Source organism: Numenius arquata, chromosome 10 (assembly GCF_964106895.1).
Source record: "Numenius arquata chromosome 10, bNumArq3.hap1.1, whole genome shotgun sequence".
Taxonomy (NCBI): domain Eukaryota; kingdom Metazoa; phylum Chordata; class Aves; order Charadriiformes; family Scolopacidae; genus Numenius; species Numenius arquata.
Genome location: NC_133585.1, coordinates 54,665,355 through 54,684,922, shown reverse-complemented (window position 1 = coordinate 54,684,922; position 19,568 = coordinate 54,665,355). Strand labels below are relative to the sequence as shown.

Here is a 19,568-nt window from a genome sequence, read left to right as displayed (position 1 = left end):
ATCCTACTCCTAAATTAACAGGGGGGAAAAAGACACTTGATTATAGAGAAAAACATCTAAGAAAATTGTGTCATGATATTTTTATGCCCATTAGATATACTCAGACTTTGGATGTTTTTGTAGGCATGTATAACTCTAAGCAGAACAAAAATGCAGGTAGAATCTGAAAGCACCGTTTTTGTCACCTTCCTTTCCTTCACCTCCTTCCCTCTCGGATCGCTCAGCAGAAAGTCTGTTGATGTCATTACTCCAGTGACATTTGGGAGTCAAACGCTGCCAGATCCCGCTGTGAGCTCTGTTTTGCTCCTCGACCCACCTTAAATCCCTACGGTCTTCACATAGAGACATCCAGCAGAAGCTGTCTCTGCTAAATCCACTCAATAACAAAATGCTCGTAGCACCTCCACCAGAAATAAAATCCATAAGCAAAATGCTGCAGAGAAAGATTTTGTGCAAACCAAGTTTGTGGAAAAAAAAAAAAAAGTTCATATTGATTTATCAAAACCCATAGTAATTCATCAGTAAATCCCACAGGGACAAGAGTATGTTCAAAATAAATATGTGGCATAAATAAACATCAAAGGTGCCTTAAAATAAATTCTCTGTCTTGATTGCTGATCTACACACTCGCTATGTCTCTCCCTTGGAAAGCATTAACAAGAATATAAACGAGAATACAAACCCATTTCCTTGGCTGTTGCCTGTAAGGGCAGAATTAGCGAGTATAGACTGTTCCAAACCTGTTAATGCATTAATTCCCCCTGATGTTGTCTCTGACAAATGCTGAATACAAAGTCTCTCCAAACTATATTTAGAAGCCAACGTTTAGCTCCCAGTTCTCAGGGAGGGCACCCGACATCGCTTTGTAAACACCAAGAGAGAAGGACAGACATATTCACTCTATTAACAGGTGGGGTTAACGAAAAATTACAAAGTGTCATACAATACCTAAATCTCCATCTCCCCATGGCACTTCCAGCCAACTGCAATTATAAATCCTACTCATTTCTTTCAATCTGGAAAATAAAAAAATAAATGAAAATAATAAAAAAAATCTGTTCTCGCTAGTCTGTTCTTAATAGACAGGAGCTGTGGAAGGGGATCAGCAGCTCGAAGAAATATGAACGTTCACCATCTATTTTTCATTTTTTTCTTTTTTTTTCTTTTTTTTTTAACATTAACAACTTTTCAAAGTGCGTTTGCCTTCCAAGACAGATTAACTGGCATCTCAACACAGGAGAAACCCCCAGTGAAATCAAGAGAACCTCCAGCTGAGTAAGAACTTCTGGACAACCTCCTCCTTTTTTAACCTCGCGCAGCAGCACACACACTTTGTAGGCTTAAAAATAAGTATTAGTGCATAGATTCGTAAGGGAAGCACTGCCAAATGTTCACCTGTTATTTTACCACTTACTCATAATGTACTTTAAAAAGAAATAAGCAAAGATACTCTGAACATGTCTCAAGTGCTACTGGATCCGTGCGTTGAACCATGTTTTCCTTTTAGCAGTTTACTGTCACCTCCATTACCTTCCGAACAGTTACTTGGTGGTTAAATTGGGGGTTTGATAACTACTCTCAGCAGTGAAAATCCCCCAAAATCGGGATTTGCAATTCTGGCTTTGAGCCATTTCTAAGTCATTAATGTTATTTTCTTTGTCTTTTCCTACAGACTTCGCTCCTTTACCTCCACCTGCAATTACCCGTAAGTCGTCCCACCAGTTATGATCATACTAGTAAAATACTAAATAAAAATATTTTTGTAGAAGTCATTAATTCCAGTCGTCCCATCCTTTTATTTCTAAAAGTTTGTGTAGTCATAAAAAAAAACAACCACAAAACCAAAAAAATCAACCCAAAAACAGTTTAAAAGGTACATTAAATAGTTGGGTTTTCAAAACAAGGAGAAGAACTAGGGCTACAAAGATGATGAGAGGACTAGAACATCTCTCTGATGAGGAAAGGCTGAGGGACTTGGGTCTTTTTAGTCTGGAGAAGAGAAGACTTCATGAAGGGAGATCTGATCAAGGCCTATAAATACTTCAAGGGTGGGTGTCAGGAGGATGGGACCAGTCTTTTTTCAGTGGTGCCCAGTGACAGGACAAGAGGGAAGGGGCACAAACTGCAACATAAGAAGTTCCATCTCAACATGAGGAGGAACTTCTTCACTTGGAGGGTGGCAGAGCCCTGGAAGAGGCTGCCCAGAGAGGTGGTGGAGTCTCCATCTCTGGAGACATTCAAAAGCCGCCTGGACACGTTCCTGTGCAACCTGCTCTGGGTGACCCTGCTTTGGCAGGGGGTTGGACTGGATGATCTCCAGAGGTCCCTTCCAACCCCATATCATTCTGTGATTCTGTAAACTGAAAAGAGAAGCCTCACTGGGAGATGAGAAACATCAATATTTGGGAAGTGTAGCTCATGCGTATTTCTGCAAAGCCAAGAAAAGCTGTGGATTAAGCTCATCGCTGGTACCTTCTATCCCTTAAGGTGTATCCGGAGTGTTTCAGTTGGTGGCAACGGAAGCAACGGACAGGATCAATAACAATAACAGAAAAACCCAAAAACGTAACATTATAGTCCCGAGATCAACACACTCACTTAGGTCATTAAAACCACTTGATATTTTCTATACATCATTAAATTCTAACAGCCTTTTACTGTGGCACTATAAAATTACCTATTTGCCTAAGGCCCCTGCAGGATAAAGAAGTGTGTCAACTATTTGATGTTATATTTGATGTTAAAAACTATTGAAAATAATTTTAAGTGGAGGATTTAAAAGTTAAGAAATGCATCTGTGGTGCTTAACGATGATTAGATGTGACCGGCAAAGCAGAAGCCACCTCTTTTGAACAAATGCAATTCCAACAATCAACACTGAAGAAGTCCAACAGAATCAGAACTTAGGCCAGAGATGATTAAAATATGTCTGAGAGAGAAGATGTAGTTCAAGTGGCATTTAAATATTTCATTTCCATATTTCAAATACTCTTTGTTTTCATCTGACTGAAGAAAATATAACAATATATAGCTACAGACACATAAATACATAGATATAGACACATAAATATATAGACATACGCATACAAAAAATGAAACTTTGATTGGTTCAAACCACTATTCTTTCCAGTGTTTAGCATCAGGTGGACTTTCAAAATTTGGGGATTTCGTTCCAAATGCAAATGCCAACCATTTCCTACACTTGAAAACCATAAAAAATTATTTCCTCCCACATTCCATGGCCACACGTTAGTTTTGCCATTCCATAGCTGTATTCAATGCATGTGTTAGTATTCAAATTATTTCTTATCTCCACATCCAACAGGATCTCTTGCTCTTTAAGACATGGTATCCGAACCATAAGCTCATTATAACATCAGTAATTTTATATTGCCTTTTTCCCGGTGTTCTCCCAAAACCAAATCTGAATCTGAATTGATCTCCGTAACATCATCCATTCACGCTATTTTATAACTAGAGGAGCCAAAAGACAGAGAGTTTTAATGCTGAAATTGTGAAACCAATCTAACCGCTTATTCCTCCCAGAGTTCTTAAGCACTAAAGCGTGCACTGGAAGCACAGTTTAATTACAGTTATGAGACCTTTGAGCTTCTGAAATTTCAGCCTCAGATAATAATAACCGTGATCGGTCAAGAAACTTTTAGGTTGGATGATTGGTCTTAAAAACACACAGGTGCCATGGCAATGACAAGAACAGAATTTGCTTTTAGGGAGGTTAAAAAGTTAACCCTTTTTTCCCCGCCACTCACTACACGCGTTTTGATCTTTGCAACACGCAGGAGTCCTAGTGGACAACAGGTTGCCCAGGAGCCAGCGATGTGCCCTTGTGGCCAAAAAGACCAATGGTCTCCTGGGCGTGCCTTAGGAAGAACATGGCCAGCAGGTGGAGGGAGGTCATCCTGCCCCTCTACTCTGCCCTGGTGAGGCCACATCTGGAGCACTGGGTCCATTTCTGGGCCCCAACTTCCAGAAGGACAGGGAACTCCTGGAGAGAGTCCAGCAGAGGCTACGAAGATGATGAGGGACTGAAGCATCTCTCTGCTGGGGAAAGGCTGAGTGATCTGGGGCTGTTCAGCCTGGAGAAGAGCAGACTGAGAAGGGATCTCATCAATGCTGAGCAATATCTAAAGGGCAAGTGGCAAGAGGATGGGGCCAGACTCTTCTCAGTTGTGCCCGGTGACAAGGGAGTAACGGGCACAAACTGGAACATAAGAAGTTCCATGTCAACATGTGGAAAAACCTCTTTCCTGTGAAGGTGGCAGAGCCCTGGAACAGGCTGCCCAGAGAAGGTGTGCAATCTCCTTCTCTGGAGATATTCAAACCCACCTGGACATGTTCCTGTCCAACCTGCTCTGGGTGACCCTGTTCTGGCAGGGGGCTGGACTGGATGATCTCCAGAAGTCCCTTCCAAACCCCACCATTCCGTAACTCCGTGATCCAAACACAGCTCACTGGGGTCGCAGCAGAAGCAGCATTATGCCATGTGCAGGCAATGGCGATGGCCCTGGCAGCAGCCACCGCAGTTGTTGCTGCTGGCTCCTGGCCCACACGGGACGAAGCGTGTCAGGCTCTGTCACATGAAAGCACAGCCACGTTGCTCATTGCTCCGTTGCTCACGGATGGTCTGGTTTTTTCCATCTTCTTGAAGGATCAACGGCTGGCTGGCTATTTTTCTAGCTGAAAGTACTTTGCAAACTCTGCGAGCCATGGCTGGAGCACCAAGGTGGACAATCGTACCTTCAATAACTCATCGGACCCATGGCAGATCAACCTGAGCGCGTGGAGCAGTGCTCTTGGGCTGTTATCATTTCCTTGGAGTAGTCACTAAAACAAAGTATGGGTTTTTCAGCTGACAAGAAAAAGCACATGGACATTTGGAGCTGACTTCACTCTGGAGGACCTTCTACCTGGAATAATTTTGCTCCTCAAATGCAATCTCAGCCTTCATCCAGAATGCCAGCCATTTTCCCTGTATTTTTCCAGTATTCTCAGTATTTTCCTAGTATTCTCAGTATTTTCACAGCCTGCGGAGAGTGAACACAGCACGTGGCACAATCCCTAGCCTTGCCTTAAAGACGGTACCCAACTGGGTCTAGTCTGCTGATTTTTGCCACATCCAGGAGATTTTGGTAAAAAAATAGGCTGAAGACCTTTTCCTAGCCTGGCACTCTCCTTTCGCCCTTCTACCAAATCTTATCACAACATATTCTGCCCCCTGCATCACTTTTAGTCCATTTTCCAAGCAGCATATTTAATGTGCCTTCCTCTTCTTTCCTTCCTTCGGATGCCCGAAGAACAATGTCAGGTTTGGAGATCTCCATGGAGGGGAACAGACAAGGAAGAAAAGAGCCTCCTTCAGGATTGATATTAAATATACCTGTTATTCCAGCAAACTGCAACACCTAGAAGCCTCAACAGAACATCAGAAGTCTCTCAGTAGGTCAAGACATCCCTCAATAAATACACGCACTCAACTGGGCAATCCCCAAAAGTTTGCAAGTAACTGGACCGAGTCAATATGGAATCTTCAGGAAATTTTACTTTCTGTATTTTACTGTGATTTTCAAATTTGACTAACTGTGGCTATTTCTTTGTAGGAATGGCAACCCTGAACCATATCAAGGAGTGGCTACTGCCAACACTGACAAACTTTTGTAAAACTTTTCAGTCTGAGGGAGAACGTCCTAATTTTGGGGGGGAAATACTGAACCTAACTAGGTGAAGTGTTCATAAATAAAAGTTACTGTAGATCAGGAAATCTCAGCCCAAACGGTGAACAATGTGATGGTAAAAGATACACTGCATATTAAAACTGATAATTAAGTATCATCTTACAGAACCACTGCATTCAAACAGTTACTTGGAAAGCTGTGGTAACTGTTGCTTAAATTCTTGAATATTACTTGATTCTAAAATTGGCAATAATAGAAATTAGCAAAGGTATTTTAAGAATAATCTATAACATATAGCTGTTTTACATGGTAAATTCATAATTATTTTTATGCATAACATATCAAATCTCTCTTTCCTGTCTCTTCCTTTCCTTGACTATTTTTCACACCTCCAGTTTTTCATTTGATACCCTGTTATCACCAATTCCAACTAGGATTTCTTCTGTTTCACTCTAAGCCTTATGACGTGGTCAATATTAACTGGAATTATGATCAGTCTTTTAAAAAATTCCTACTACACTCACAGTTACTCAAAGTTCCCTTTTACACATTCATAGTATGAAAAAAAAAATCAGAAAATACGGCACAGACAACAGCAGTCCTAAACACTTCTTTTAGAACAGAGTTTGTTCCTCATTGCTGAAAGCAATTTAATACCTCCTAAGTAGTTTTCTACGCAAGGCTCTATAATTATATCTTTGTCTTTAGTATCTTAGTGCAGGACAAGAATTCTGTCACTTGTAATTCTTCCATTGCCTCCTATTTCAGCTACCTATAAACTTCTTTTTTTATATAAAGTCATCTGCAAAGCTCACTCCTCCCCCTCCTGCCATTCCCCCGCTCCCTGTTGTAAACAATCAGCCTTTGGGATCCAGTTACCTTCTGACAGGACAGCAAAAGTCAGGGTAAGTCAAGCCTTAAACCGCTGGCGTAAAACAAATAGGGCAGATAAACAAGAAAAGGTATTTTAGATCAGCTGATAAGGGTGCAGAAAGAACAAAAATAGCTTCAGCACCCTTGTGTTAACCCGTAGTGGCACTAAAATAAGCATGCATTTATATTACAGCTAGGAAAAAAAACCCAAACCACCCAGTTTAGAGCTAGAAGGTCAGAAATTGGGTCAGTTTAGCAGATTTCAGCCCCCCGGTCTCTGAAATCGTTGCTCTACTAACCTTGGCTGGTGAGAATACCCCAGCCAGCTTTTCGCTTGGCGGGACGCTCCCCTCTACTTTCTAGGCGTCTTTTGGGGAGATTCCGGCCCCTCCGAGCATCCGGGTGGGTTGTCATGACGTGGTTCTGCGGGGACGCCGGGCTGTCATTGCTGCAGGTGCTGGGGGCCCACCAACCTCCGCAAATTGATTTCTACTGCCTTTGGTTGTTTTTGGTTTTTTTTTTTGTCCTCCTTTTCCTTTTTCACACGGGATCTGGCTGTAGGTAGGGTGGAAATACACCACCCAAATCCATTCCGGAACATTTACTAGCTGGGACCAGGCAGCACATGGTGGGGGAAGGGAAGAACTGCTCTAGCATTTTCTATTTTTAAAACGGAGAAAGAATCAGCTTAGCTACAGCGCCAGTCTTAACTGGTGGCATGATTTAAATGGCAAGAAGGTGTTCATTTTTTAACCATTTAACCAAAAAAAGAAACAGATTCCTAAAGCATAAGTATTCAAATAAAAAGCAACCTAAACCAGAAAAACTAAAACCCTTTTTTCAGAATGGCAATTAATAATAGAAACAATAATGATTACTCTATCAAGCTTGTCTCGTATGTAACTTGCAGTTAAGAGGGATCCAAGAAGAATCCATGAAACTATGAAGCATTTCTGGTTGGTTGGGGGCTTATTGTGGGGTTTTTTGTGTTTTGTGTTTGTTTTAAACAGGGGACAAGGTATCCTACAGATGTCAATGAGAAACTACATCCTAAATAAATAAAAGCATGGTTTGACTACAAAAATAGTAATAATAATTAAAAAAAAAAGGATTTCACTGGTTATTTTGAAAGTCTGACCTCATTATGAAAGGAAGGCTGTAGCCTTCGCAGAAGCACAAATCAGTATTTTTTTGAAATAATAACAAAAACAAGGGGAACCGACTAGGAGGAGAATTTTGTGTTTGTATTTACATACATTTACTATTTATTACACTGATACTATAGAACACAAATCTGCAGGGAGAAGCAATCCACTGATATAAAAATTAGCCATTTTGTAAGCCTTTTAAAAGGAAATCAGCATTTCTTGGTTTTGTTAGTACTATTCCTTTCAGGCACCTAACAAAAATTAATTTTCTGTATCCCTCTTGTTTTTCTTAAAGAGAAAATCCGAGGCCAAATTCTAGTTGGGAAGGGGAAGAAAAAGGAGCAGCTGTAAATTTCACCTTGAAACGAGAGCACATGGGAACACGCTCCGTAGGGAAGAGAAATGGGTGGGCTACAGCTCTTCTCGCTAGGGGGAACACATTGCCCTCTCCCAGACATTCTCCTGCTGCCAGAAAGTTGTTTTATCCAAGTTTTATCCAGCTGAATAAACCAGAATATCTCAGAGAACAAACTAAACACTTCTACACATCCAGCAATAGAACTCCGCAACTAAGGCTTGAACAGAGCGTTTGCAAAGGGGCTCATTATAAAAGGGCACACGATGAATATATCACTTCAATACTAAAATTACTTGTTGAATTGTAGTGTTTTTCTTCAAGTAAATAAACACTGGAAGATGGATGAGCAGGAAATCTTATGTGTGTCTGGGCCAGGAAGACATAAGCATTATTCTCCAGGTGAGAATAATGCTGGTGTCTTCTCCTTCTGGAGGAGTGGTATGAACCTGGAAGTAGTTGATACAACTTGTTTTCCACCAATATTCCAGCCCCCTTGGTTATTATTCTCTTTTACTGTGACTTGCAGGAGCAAGGACACCAGCAGACACACAGCTGATGTGGCTCCAAAGAGGCAGATCCCAGGGGAGGCCACAGCACACACGCACTCCTCCAGAGAGCACAAGATTAACCCCAAAATCTGCCACATTCCAGGCAAAGACACAAGGAAAAAATCCCTACTCCATAAACACTTACCACTCATTATTATTAAGTTACTTTGCAGGACATCAGAATCTTTTTTCATGTTTTTATGAAGGCAAAGCTTATCCCATTCAGGGCTCTAGAAGCAACGTTGCACAACTAGGCACAACTATCCATCCTGTGAGCAAATGCCATTAAAAAGCCCTATTAAAACAGTACATAATCAAGCAAAAGCTAGACCAACATCCAAAATCAACTGGAAATGCATTAAAAGTATAGCTGAGATGTTGATATAAAGAGGGGATGAGCATAGAGTTAAAACTGCAGGGTAAGACTGAAGAACACGCTATTTCACTTCCACCTCTGACATGGAATTGCTACGGGATCTTCCTCACATCAGCCACCCATGCACTAAATAAATACCAGTAAATAAAAATCAGTATCTCTTGACTTCATTCAGTAATAAAACTCTTAATATTTGAAACTACAACCGGACTGGGACCTAACATCTTGGTACTCAGATCTTGTTCCTCAATTATTTTTTTTTTTATAGAAGACACTCAAATGCTTCCAAAATCCAACAGAAAACCTCAGAACAGAAACAATAATAACAGAACTCTCAGGAGCCATCCTCCACGCAGAAAGGACAGCAGGCCATGACGTTCCCTGCCTTGGCGAACAAGCAATTAGGACAGTTTTCATATTTTAATTATTCACAGAAACAACGCCGCTACCTGCAGAAAAGGAGCCAGAGGAAGGGGCAGACACTACAGTCCTGGAGAAAGGAAACTGGAGGATTTTACTGAAAAGTTTGGAATTCTGACGTAATTTAGCAGCTAAGCTTTAAATAAACCACTATATTGCGTTTCAATAATATTTAGTTCTATTCAACTTTTCTAACCCAGGGGAGAACTGTTAAAGGAAACTTTTAAGTGATTTTTTTCACAATCTTTTTTACCCAGATTTTTATAAAAAGAACAAATACCAGCAGAGAGCAGACAGTACTTAAAACCCCATCAGTTATTTAAGCATAAAATGACATTTCTCCATGCCACTAGAAACACTAAAAAAGCCTATTACACACTCCTGCTCTTTACATAGTACCATCACTGACTCTTAGCTGGGAATCCAAATTATTATTGTTATTATTAAGGTAGCAACAGCATGGATGGCTGGCAGTTTTCCTCCCTCTTCCCCTGGGATTTTTGCAGGGGTTAGGCCTTGTATCCTTGGAGCCAAGAATCAGAATGGAAGGTTTAGAAAAAAATTAAAAATTCTGATACGATAAAGGCTCTGTCTCGGCCACCGCAGAAGGCAAATATGGAACAATGACACATTAACTACATTTCTTGGCTTGTGGATTTGCAATGCTGTCCTGGTTTGAGTGACACAGGACTAATTTCTCTTCTAATACCTGGGAAAACTGCACTTTTAGAAGACTCTAGTCTTCTTCCCACATTTGTGTCCCCTGCTGGGACAGTACAGATTCCTGCTGATGGAATGGGCAGGGTATGATCCTTGTATATTTTATATTTGCATCGGGATTAATACTGGTTCTTTAGTGTTACTAATGCTAATTATCTAGTCTTATTCTATTAAATCTGTTTATATGTCAACCCTCGGTTTTCCTTGTTTTTGCCCCTTCCCAGGTGGGGAGGGAAGATGGAATCCGGTGAGAGAATAATTGTCTAAACAATTAATAATTGTCTAAACAATCGTCTAAACAACAATAAATCGTTGTGGGTTTCTCAAGCCGTAACAGTGGACTAAAGAAAACCAAATCCCAGCAGTCATGCTGATGAATCCAGCCAAACCAGTTACCAAGCAGAGCTGGGCTTCAGATAGCGATGGAGAAGACAGACACAATGTGTGAGACTAGCAGTTGGCTAGGGTAGAGCACCATGGAGTGAATCTTCAGCCCGTGTCAGAGAACATCCATGAAGGGAGAGGCCACTTCTGTCACCAGAAGGATTCCAGACACAGCAGAGAGCACCATCCACTCCTGCAACAGATGCAACGTGCCACAGTGGATTTATGACCAACCACCCAGCGCTGCTGCGGTCACGGAGAGAGCTCAGGTCACGTCACGCATTCCCCCAGAGCCATCGTCATCCAAGCCTGGCAGGAGTTCACTCGCCGCTTGCCCGCATTGCGAGATGTGTTTGAGAACATCTGCAACCAGAGAGGAGTGTGAATAGCAAAACCCCGGCCATAACGTGTCCGGGGCTGAGGGAAGGAACATCACCTTCAGGGAGCAGGGCTATTTTGGTCCTAACGCCCCACCGCTGCACACAGACCAGTGTCTTAAGCTTGTCCCAGTCCAGCACTGGACTGTCCCAATGGTCTTTCTTTGACAAAATTGTCTTTAAGCCTTGCAGGCAGGTTGCTCCAGGATTGTCTTCCAGTCTTATTGCTGCACACCTTTAAAAATCCAGTTTCCAGCTACATCAGAGTTGACAGTGTTTCTTTCTGTATTTCTTTGTAGTTCAAATTTAATCCAGAAAAATAAAGAATTCAATCGAAGGGGATTTCCATGTGCATTAACTTAAGACTGTGCATATCAAGCAAGCCAAGAGGACCTAGGCTGGTGACGAGTAATGGTCCATCTTCAGAAAAGACACATTTCAAGGAGGCACACCTGAACGATACTGGCCATAAAACACAGCCCGCGGTGATGTTCTTCACCAGGAGGTCCTGACACACAAATAGGTGTGAAAAAAACCCAAAAAGGAATCTACATGATGGGATACCTCAGTTCCTTTCAGGGAAGCAAGTGTGCAAACAGGCTCCAGCAGATATATTCGCTAGAAGTTTCTGTAGCCTTGGAGATTTTGTTTAAGGTGAGGGAAGAGTCAATTCTTGCCAACAAACGTGCTTGGGTTTTGTTGCTGCAAATAGGTCAGGGCTCTGTCCATGCCAGTCCAGTTGCATCATATATCTCTCACCAAAATCCCTTTAAGGTAGGTCACGTTCTCCTGAGGAGAATGGTTCTGGTTTCTTGCCAATGTCTGGTGTCATTTGCTTCATTCTAAGCATCTTCTTGAGATGTATTTTGAAGTATGACTCTCTTTTGGCGGTTATTTGTCATAGTGGGCAAAGTTATTTAGCGTAAGAGAAGGTGATGAGCTCCATCAAAAAAAAAAACCCCTCCCTTCTGAGCTTTCAAAAAAGAACATTCACACCATCTTAAGCATTTTTACACTGTTAGCTTACGTGCCGCCTGTGAGAAACAAATGCTAAATGCGGTGCCTTACACCGAGGGCTCCGGCAAATGAGTATGCCATGCCATATTCCTGGCATTGCTCGACCAATCTCTATTGTATCCAGGAAGCTCATCGGGGTCTTATATGGCTTTTATTAATAGAACTGTGATCTCTGCGGAATGCGAGTTGAGAAAACGCCTCGTGCCTGTCTTCCCTACCTAACAACTGTTGCTGAGTGACATTATCAATTGCAGCTCGTTAGAAATAAAATAATAGGGAAACTTTGCTCTAGTCATTCACTGCAGCTCTAAATACAAACAAGTTTTCCAAACAGCGGCTCTCTAACAGTGAAACACAGCATTGTTTCTTATTTATGAGTTGTGTTTCATGGATCAGCTTCATGGGTCCACCCAAGCAGTGCTCAGCGCATGAGAAAAAAAAAAGGCAGAAAAAGGCTTAATATTATTTATAAGTCTCATAATCCTGAAAGGAGATGGGGCCCCCAGCCTTGAACTACCACAATCCCATGGATGGCTTAATTTAGGGTAACTCGGAATAACCAGTGGACTGAGCATTCCTACCACGCCTGGCCGAGGCAGACACTGCAAAGACGGGCAGCTTAGAACTTGCTATGTTCATTCAAAAATAGACTCTTGTTTTTTTTAAACTGAGAAGAAATCAGGGCATATTCACCTCTCCTGTTCTGCAAAAACAGTGTAATTTCTTTTGAGGACCTATACTCAAATACTACAAATAAAAATTCTGCTTTCAAGTAACTTTCAGGTATTACTTTAAATAGCATAGTTACGCATAAAGTGATACGCTGTGAAAATTTTTGCAAAGGCGGTTTGACATAATTAAAAAATAGGACATTAAAGAAAAAAGCATTTTATGTTGTCACAACTACTTAACTTGAGCATCAGACCCCAGGTATCTGTAAGTCCATGACCAGTTGTTTGTTGCATGTGCTACATTAACTTCTGCATAATGATTCTTTCATAAGAAAGCTTCTCTCTACCACCTTCTGCTTGCAGCTCAAAGCATTGCGACGGCAGTCACTGAGCATCAGGTTTAATTTTGATAAAATAGACTCTTTTTGCTATATAAAAAGTTTATGAATGGGAACTATACCTCTTTCTATGAAGTTACCTTTATTATCAAAATATGGACTCTTCCACACAAACCAAGCTCTTACCAGCATTTGTCAATGGAGTTTCTATCTTACAGACGCAAACCACCTGAACTATGAAACTCCACCTCAGCACACATATATAGAGAACCCTTGGATGATAGGACCAGCTTCTGGTAGAGTAGGAAGAGTTTAAAGGTTGCTTTTGATCCTCCGGTCTGTATCCAGCAACAGCTGAGTTATTAACTCCTCGGAGCTCTGGAAATACAGCGAGAGAAGCCTCCCTGTGCAGATCCTTCTCACTGCAGACAGCCTGCTAAGGAGCTAATTATACCCAACACTAATTTGCAATTCAGTTCATTTTTGTAGGTCAGTTTATAGGGCACGGAATTTTAAAACTGGATGTGTGCTATGACTTTTTCCATAAAGAAATGACTAAAACACTGACTTTTGTGACTTATTCTAGTAATGAATAAATACGTGTTCAATATAATTAAAAAAAAAAAAAAAAAAGAAAAGCTGGGCCCCATAACCTGTTTACATCACAGCTACGGTCCCTGACTGCAAAGTGCTTAGCTCTAAACAACTAATCAGTCCCTTTCAACTCAGCGGGGCAAGTGTGTGGGTATCAGTGTTTACAAAGTCAGTGCCAAAGTTAAAAATAATCCACTAAATGGGACCTTTGTAATAGAATGGATCCCCTTTTCCATTTAATTCTTTTATGGTAGTCATACCCCTGACTTCACTGAGAAAATAATTCCATTCTGATAGTTTATTAAGACTTGAGTCTTTAATCCACTTTAAACAAACGTAAAAGACTGCAGAGTTCTCTCCTGTAGCTGGAGCTGTTCAGTTTTTTAATACTGTGGATGATAGAGTATCATATTTCATTTTATAAAATAAGTAGATGACACTAAACTGCAGGTGCTGCAGCTGCTCAGAGTGAAAAAATTCAAAATAGAATGGAGTAAGATGTAGAAATTGTCTGATATCAAGAGCATGACATTAGCTGAAGGCCAGTAGTATCACACTTCGAGAGGAAAAAGCAAATGTGTAGTACATTTAACATGGGGTTTATAGTAGGCTACAGACTGTTTCCTTAATACTTTACTGTTGCAGGGCAAAAAAAAAAAAAAAAAAAAAAAAAAAAAAGCAAAGCATCATTCCAGGAGGTATTACATAGGGTATCGTATATATGGCACCTGACGTAACCATTCCACTTTTATACAAGCAACAGTTGCACCAGTTGCACTAATAAAGTCTCAGCTGGAGCACTGGGTTTAGCGGGGGGAATCAGGTGTTAATAAAGATGTCTGTGAACCATGTATCAACGGGCACAAGTCCAAAGGAGAGCAAATACAGTAATTTCAGGACTAGAAAAAAATATCTGGGAGGACAAAGTTAAATCCTTTTTTCTTTATTCTAGAAAAGACAAAAACAGGAGAGGTAGGAATAGGCATGATGATAGTCTTTAAACTGATTACTTTTCATACGTGGAGAAAAACTGATAAATACCTCCGTCATATTTTATGGATTTAGTTTCCAGAAATAAAGATTTAGGCAGGTCTTGGGGGGAATGGGAAGCATTCCAGTGATGAGAATAGCAAAAAAAGGTAATTGGTTGCACAAGGACACAGCAGAAATCACTATTACTGAGCCTTTTAAAAAGAGCTTAGACAAACATCTGCCAGACAACCCATGTGTATTTGATCCAAGTGTCCAAATTACCTCTCAAGGTGCCTTTCAGCTGGACACAAGGAAAGTTTTACTCAGACTTCATCTCCAGAAACAAATTAACGTAACTTATAATTAGTAGAGATTTTATATGCACCTTTTTGGGCTTGGCTGGTGCTGGGCACTGATCTTAAATTTCAATGCCACACACAGAGTGTAATAATTTCTAATTAGTGGGATGCTCTGCCTATCCAGCTGTTCACATACACATGAGATCCAAACGACAGATTTAAGACGGCAGATTGGTGACTATCCATACTGGCGAGAAAAATATTCCTGAAATATTATATATATAAATATATATAAAGGAACAAAATACGGTCCGTTTCACTACTAGAGCACAGTAGGCAGATGCCGTCTTCCTGTATTCAGCAAAGAACAAGTCACAAAACAAAGTCAGCCATGAATTGTGTGATCTCTCAAATCCTGTCCTGACCAATATAACTTCAGTTCCATCAAAGGAGTTCCACCAAGGGCTACTGCTCAGTACCAAAAATGTCCTAAATTATACAGGCTTCGTAAAAGAAAGGCTTATTTTAACTCAAGAGCTCAATGCAGTAAACATGAAATAATGCGTGTGCCCAGTAGCATATTATTTGAAAAGGGTCTTTTTATTCTTCAAAATTCTAGGACTCTCTTCTAGCCAAGCCATTATTACAGCAAAAAGTTATTTTTGTAGTATTAGAAGCAAACTGAAAATACCAGCACTAACAGAATTTTAAGAGTAGGTAATCAGGTTAAAACTAGAAAATGAAAACTATCATTTCCTCTCATTAGAATTACTTCTTGAAACACTATAAACTTCAATTAGGCAATGACAGACTATTTTTCTCTTTTTTCTACCGAGGCTTCTCTACTGCTTAATAAAAAACACAGAGCAGGTTCACTAATTAGGAGGATACTCAGTATTTAATTTTACCATTTAATGTTACAAGCTGTAGCTTCACATTACTGATTGTATATCTTCTAGATGTTACTTTGAAGGGGATTATCTTGTTGCATAGTAATGTATAAATGCTACCGAGGTATCTCGCTACTGTATTTCACAAACACAAACAAACCAAATCCCACAACAGGGCGTGAGATGAGACAGTATCATGCCCCCCCTTCCACAACCACAGAGCAAAGGTATAGAAAAGATGAGGTAAAATAGGCATTTTGAGGAGTAAAACTGCCATTTTGCATTATTTGCACCCCAAAGAGCAAGGACTGGTCCTGTTAATCACAGAATTTCCAGATGGTGTGACATCGGCTGAACGTGTGCTTGGGACTGCCCCAATCCAGACCCAAACACTGCGAATTGGGCAGTGAAAAATTAGGACACGCTGGTGTTGAGTTGTAAAAAATACAGTTTAAGCACAAAATTAGTTGCATCAACTATTTTCTTTTAATAAACCAAGCAGAAAACCAGAAACTCTATGTATGTTTGAGTCTTTAAATCAATATAAACCTCTGCTACCCGAGCAAAACAGTAACCTCCAAGAGTGATAGATTTTCATCATTTGCGTGGGCCAGCTACTAAAACGCTGAATATCCATTTATTTAGATATAATAGTTCAGATGAATGACCAAACTAAAATCTCCTGGATTCAGCAACAGGTAACATTGTAGAAACTACTTTACTTTCCAACCTGATGCACCTTATTCCTTTCCCTCTAGTTTTTCCCAGGCTTTTTAGGATGTAAGCATCTCTCTTTGATTTGCAAATTTAAATACAAGCACACAAAACGTCCAACTTTTGTCCCAACACTGAAGACTGAAAAGATCTTTACGTTTGAAATGGCTTCCGGCTCGTTTCTACAGCTTTCCCCTTGACATTAAATTTGGGTTATTTCTTCTTGTTGACGGTACCAAGGGATTAATGGTGAAGGCGGTAAGAGGCAAGAGAAGTCCTCCTGTTCCATCGCCAAATGCAACCGTGACGTCATCCCAGAACAAGGGATATTCTTGGGGGAAAAGGAGCAAGAATAAAGACAAGCAAGGCAGCAGGGACCCCGGGTTGAGCCAAACCACGGCTCAGTCACGCACGAGGACACCACAATTGAGAAAAGAGAGTTTTTTGTCTTCTGTGACCCAAAAAAAGGAACTGAATGAAAATGGTACTGGGTCACCACAGAAACAGCAGTGCCCAGCTCTGCCAAAGTTCTGCCCGAGCAAACAGGAAAAAGGAATTTTCCCAAGAGCTTTCAACCCAGTAAAATTCGATGGGTTTCCACACAGATTCCCCAAAGCTCACCCTGACCAACATTAGTCTTCCTGACATCTGCCAAGACACTAATTCAAAGTACAGAAGGACCATCTCTTCTCAAATAAATTATTATAAGAAAATTTTAACTTAACCAAGAAATAATTCTCTGAAATATGTGGACTAGTTTCACTAAAGCGTTGCAAAACAATGACATGCCAAACGTGGAAAATTTCAACCATGAATGGGTAAGCTGGGGAAACCTCAGAAGCAGTTTGGAAAATGGTCTTAGATTGGAAAGCATTTGGCAATCTTAAATAGAACCATCTTAAGTAGAGGCCTCTCTCCTATCAGGGCACTGGCTGTAATATTTCTGTTTTGTTCTGAACTTAATAATCTAAAAAAAAAAAAAAAAAAAAACAAGAAAAAGCTTCAATAATCTAACAACACTCCTTCAAATACTTTTTGTTAAAAAAAACCCCAGTGAGAACTTCAGAAAAAAACCCATTCCCATACATCATTTAATATACTGATATAAATGAGTCTAGCAGATAAATAATTACCTGGGAAAAAAAAAAAACAAAACAAAACAAAACCCCCCAAAAGCAGTGATAAGATAACAAATGCAAACCTACCTTGTCCTTGAGGAACTCCATAAAATTCAGAAGCTATCCTCGCTGCTTCCTTACGGTTTCCTTTCACGATGTAGAAGTGGCTGAGGATGGCGAGGCTGATCTTCACAAAGAGTTTAAAGCAGAAAAGGGAAAGTATGGTAAAGTAGACATTGGAGAGCTGCTGGGCGAAAGGGCGACTCTCTTCTATGACAGTCATCGCTGCAGCGAAACCTCTCCCGGTGTTTGGGTAGGGCTCCCGAATGTGTTGATAAGATCATATGGCTCCAGCCACGCACTCCCGGGAACAACTGGTCCTGGGGGAAAGAAAATATCAGCTGGTCATGATGCTTGCTGCTCAAAATATGACGATTATTTATACTGTACATAGTATTGAGTTCACTACCGCTCCTGGTGCTATTCCAGTGGGACGGAATAGTACAGCCACAGGTTCCAAGACCCTGGATTGTACTTGTTCCACTTCAAAGGTCTGTTTCATTCCAAATTCTGCATTTCTTAATTCATTTATTTACCCTATTAACACATGTCTAAAAATACACTGCCAAAAGTATTAGTACTAAGAACTACAATTTCATGTACTAAACCAGGTATCTCAGGGAATCAGTTTCTGCTAAACTAAGTTCTCCTGCTTCAGTAATATTCCTTTTTTTTGTGCTGCTTTATTTTATGTTAGACTACTATTTTTTTCCCTACAAAACTAGAACCACATCAGTAAATACCTGAAACACACATTAATATAAAAACAGAGATTTAATATATCCCAGCTTTGACAGTCTCTTATTGTTTTGTTCAGGCTGATTGAAAATATCTCATATACCTGGCTTATGGCATTATACAAAAACCAGTAGTCAGAGCAGACTATAAAAATCAAACTCCTAGATATTTTTATAAATAAGATCTCGAAGCACCTAAAATTAAATTAATTAAAATCTAATTAAAATTAAATAAATGCAATGGCAAATGTACAACATGGAAAATTTATAATGCTTATGATACACACTTCATTGTGCTGCACCGGATTATTTTAAACCTATGACATGACAGGCTTTATTTCTTGGCCAGTTCTAGAAAGGGGAATCTAAATTCCGCAGAGTTTTGAAGAATGAATTTGCTTATATGCCATAAAGATATTACTCACAGTCATCAGCACAAACTGTTCCATTAGCGTGAGTAATTGCTGAGTAAATAATGGTGTCACAACGCCATACAAACGGAGGAGCTGCAGGACAGAACTTGATTCCTAAGTAAGTTATGACCCTAAAATAAAGAATCACAGCAGCATAGGGTCCTGTTCTAAACTTTTATATATCTTTTTAAATAAAAATAAATAGTGCCTTTAATTATAGTTTTAAAATACTGTACCTATAGTGATCTTAACCCTTTGTATTCTGCCCTGGATTCTCTTGTTTTGTGGTCAGAAAAAAAGCATTTTAGAACATTGGCAAGTGTCCATCAGGACCAGAGGGTATGAGCCAAATGTCCCTGTAGCCACCAACCCCCCCAACTTCAGTGAACAGCAGAGCACACACCAAGGATATCACCCAAAAATCACACTTCTGAAAGCAAAGTGGCAAAATAAAGCACCTCTTATCATCTGGCTCCAGGAGTAATGTATTAGAGTAAGACATTATCATGTTTTCTGGAAACTACATTCAAGTAAACCTATAGAAATGAAAAAAAAAGACAACGATAAAAGGAAATGTGCTTGGAAATAAATACCAAGATTTTTAACATTGTGCTTATCTTGAGAGAAACAGATTTCAGTCTTTTTCTTTGAAAAAAAGATTAATCCACACAAAAGAACAGCAACTGGAAAAGGCAATTAAAAAGCAGTTTACACTGTAAATTATATTACTCTGTGAAAAAAAAATACAGGCATTTTCTCCTAAATTTCATTTATAGACATTTTCTCATCCAGCCAGAATAGGAACTGCGCTCCTCATACCATAGTTAGAAGCAGGAATGAGTACTTAA

General features: G+C 40.1%; 1 protein-coding gene across 4 annotated transcripts in view; it reads right to left on the bottom strand.

Moving 5' to 3' along the window:
* The window catches only part of ASB5 (ankyrin repeat and SOCS box containing 5), a 38,317-nt gene that overhangs the window by 10,669 nt on the left and 8,080 nt on the right, over nt 1–19,568 (bottom strand). For 2 of the 4 annotated variants that reach the window (XM_074155211.1, XM_074155212.1), the window contains one exon: nt 17,598–17,890. In XM_074155211.1, the coding sequence (XP_074011312.1) occupies nt 17,598–17,793 (196 nt within the window). In that variant the 5' untranslated portion in view covers nt 17,794–17,890. Of the gene's footprint in view, nt 1–948; nt 1,017–6,865; nt 7,185–17,597; nt 17,891–19,568 lie in introns of those variants that run through there. The other 2 variants (XM_074155214.1, XM_074155213.1) reach the window with 2 other exon arrangements.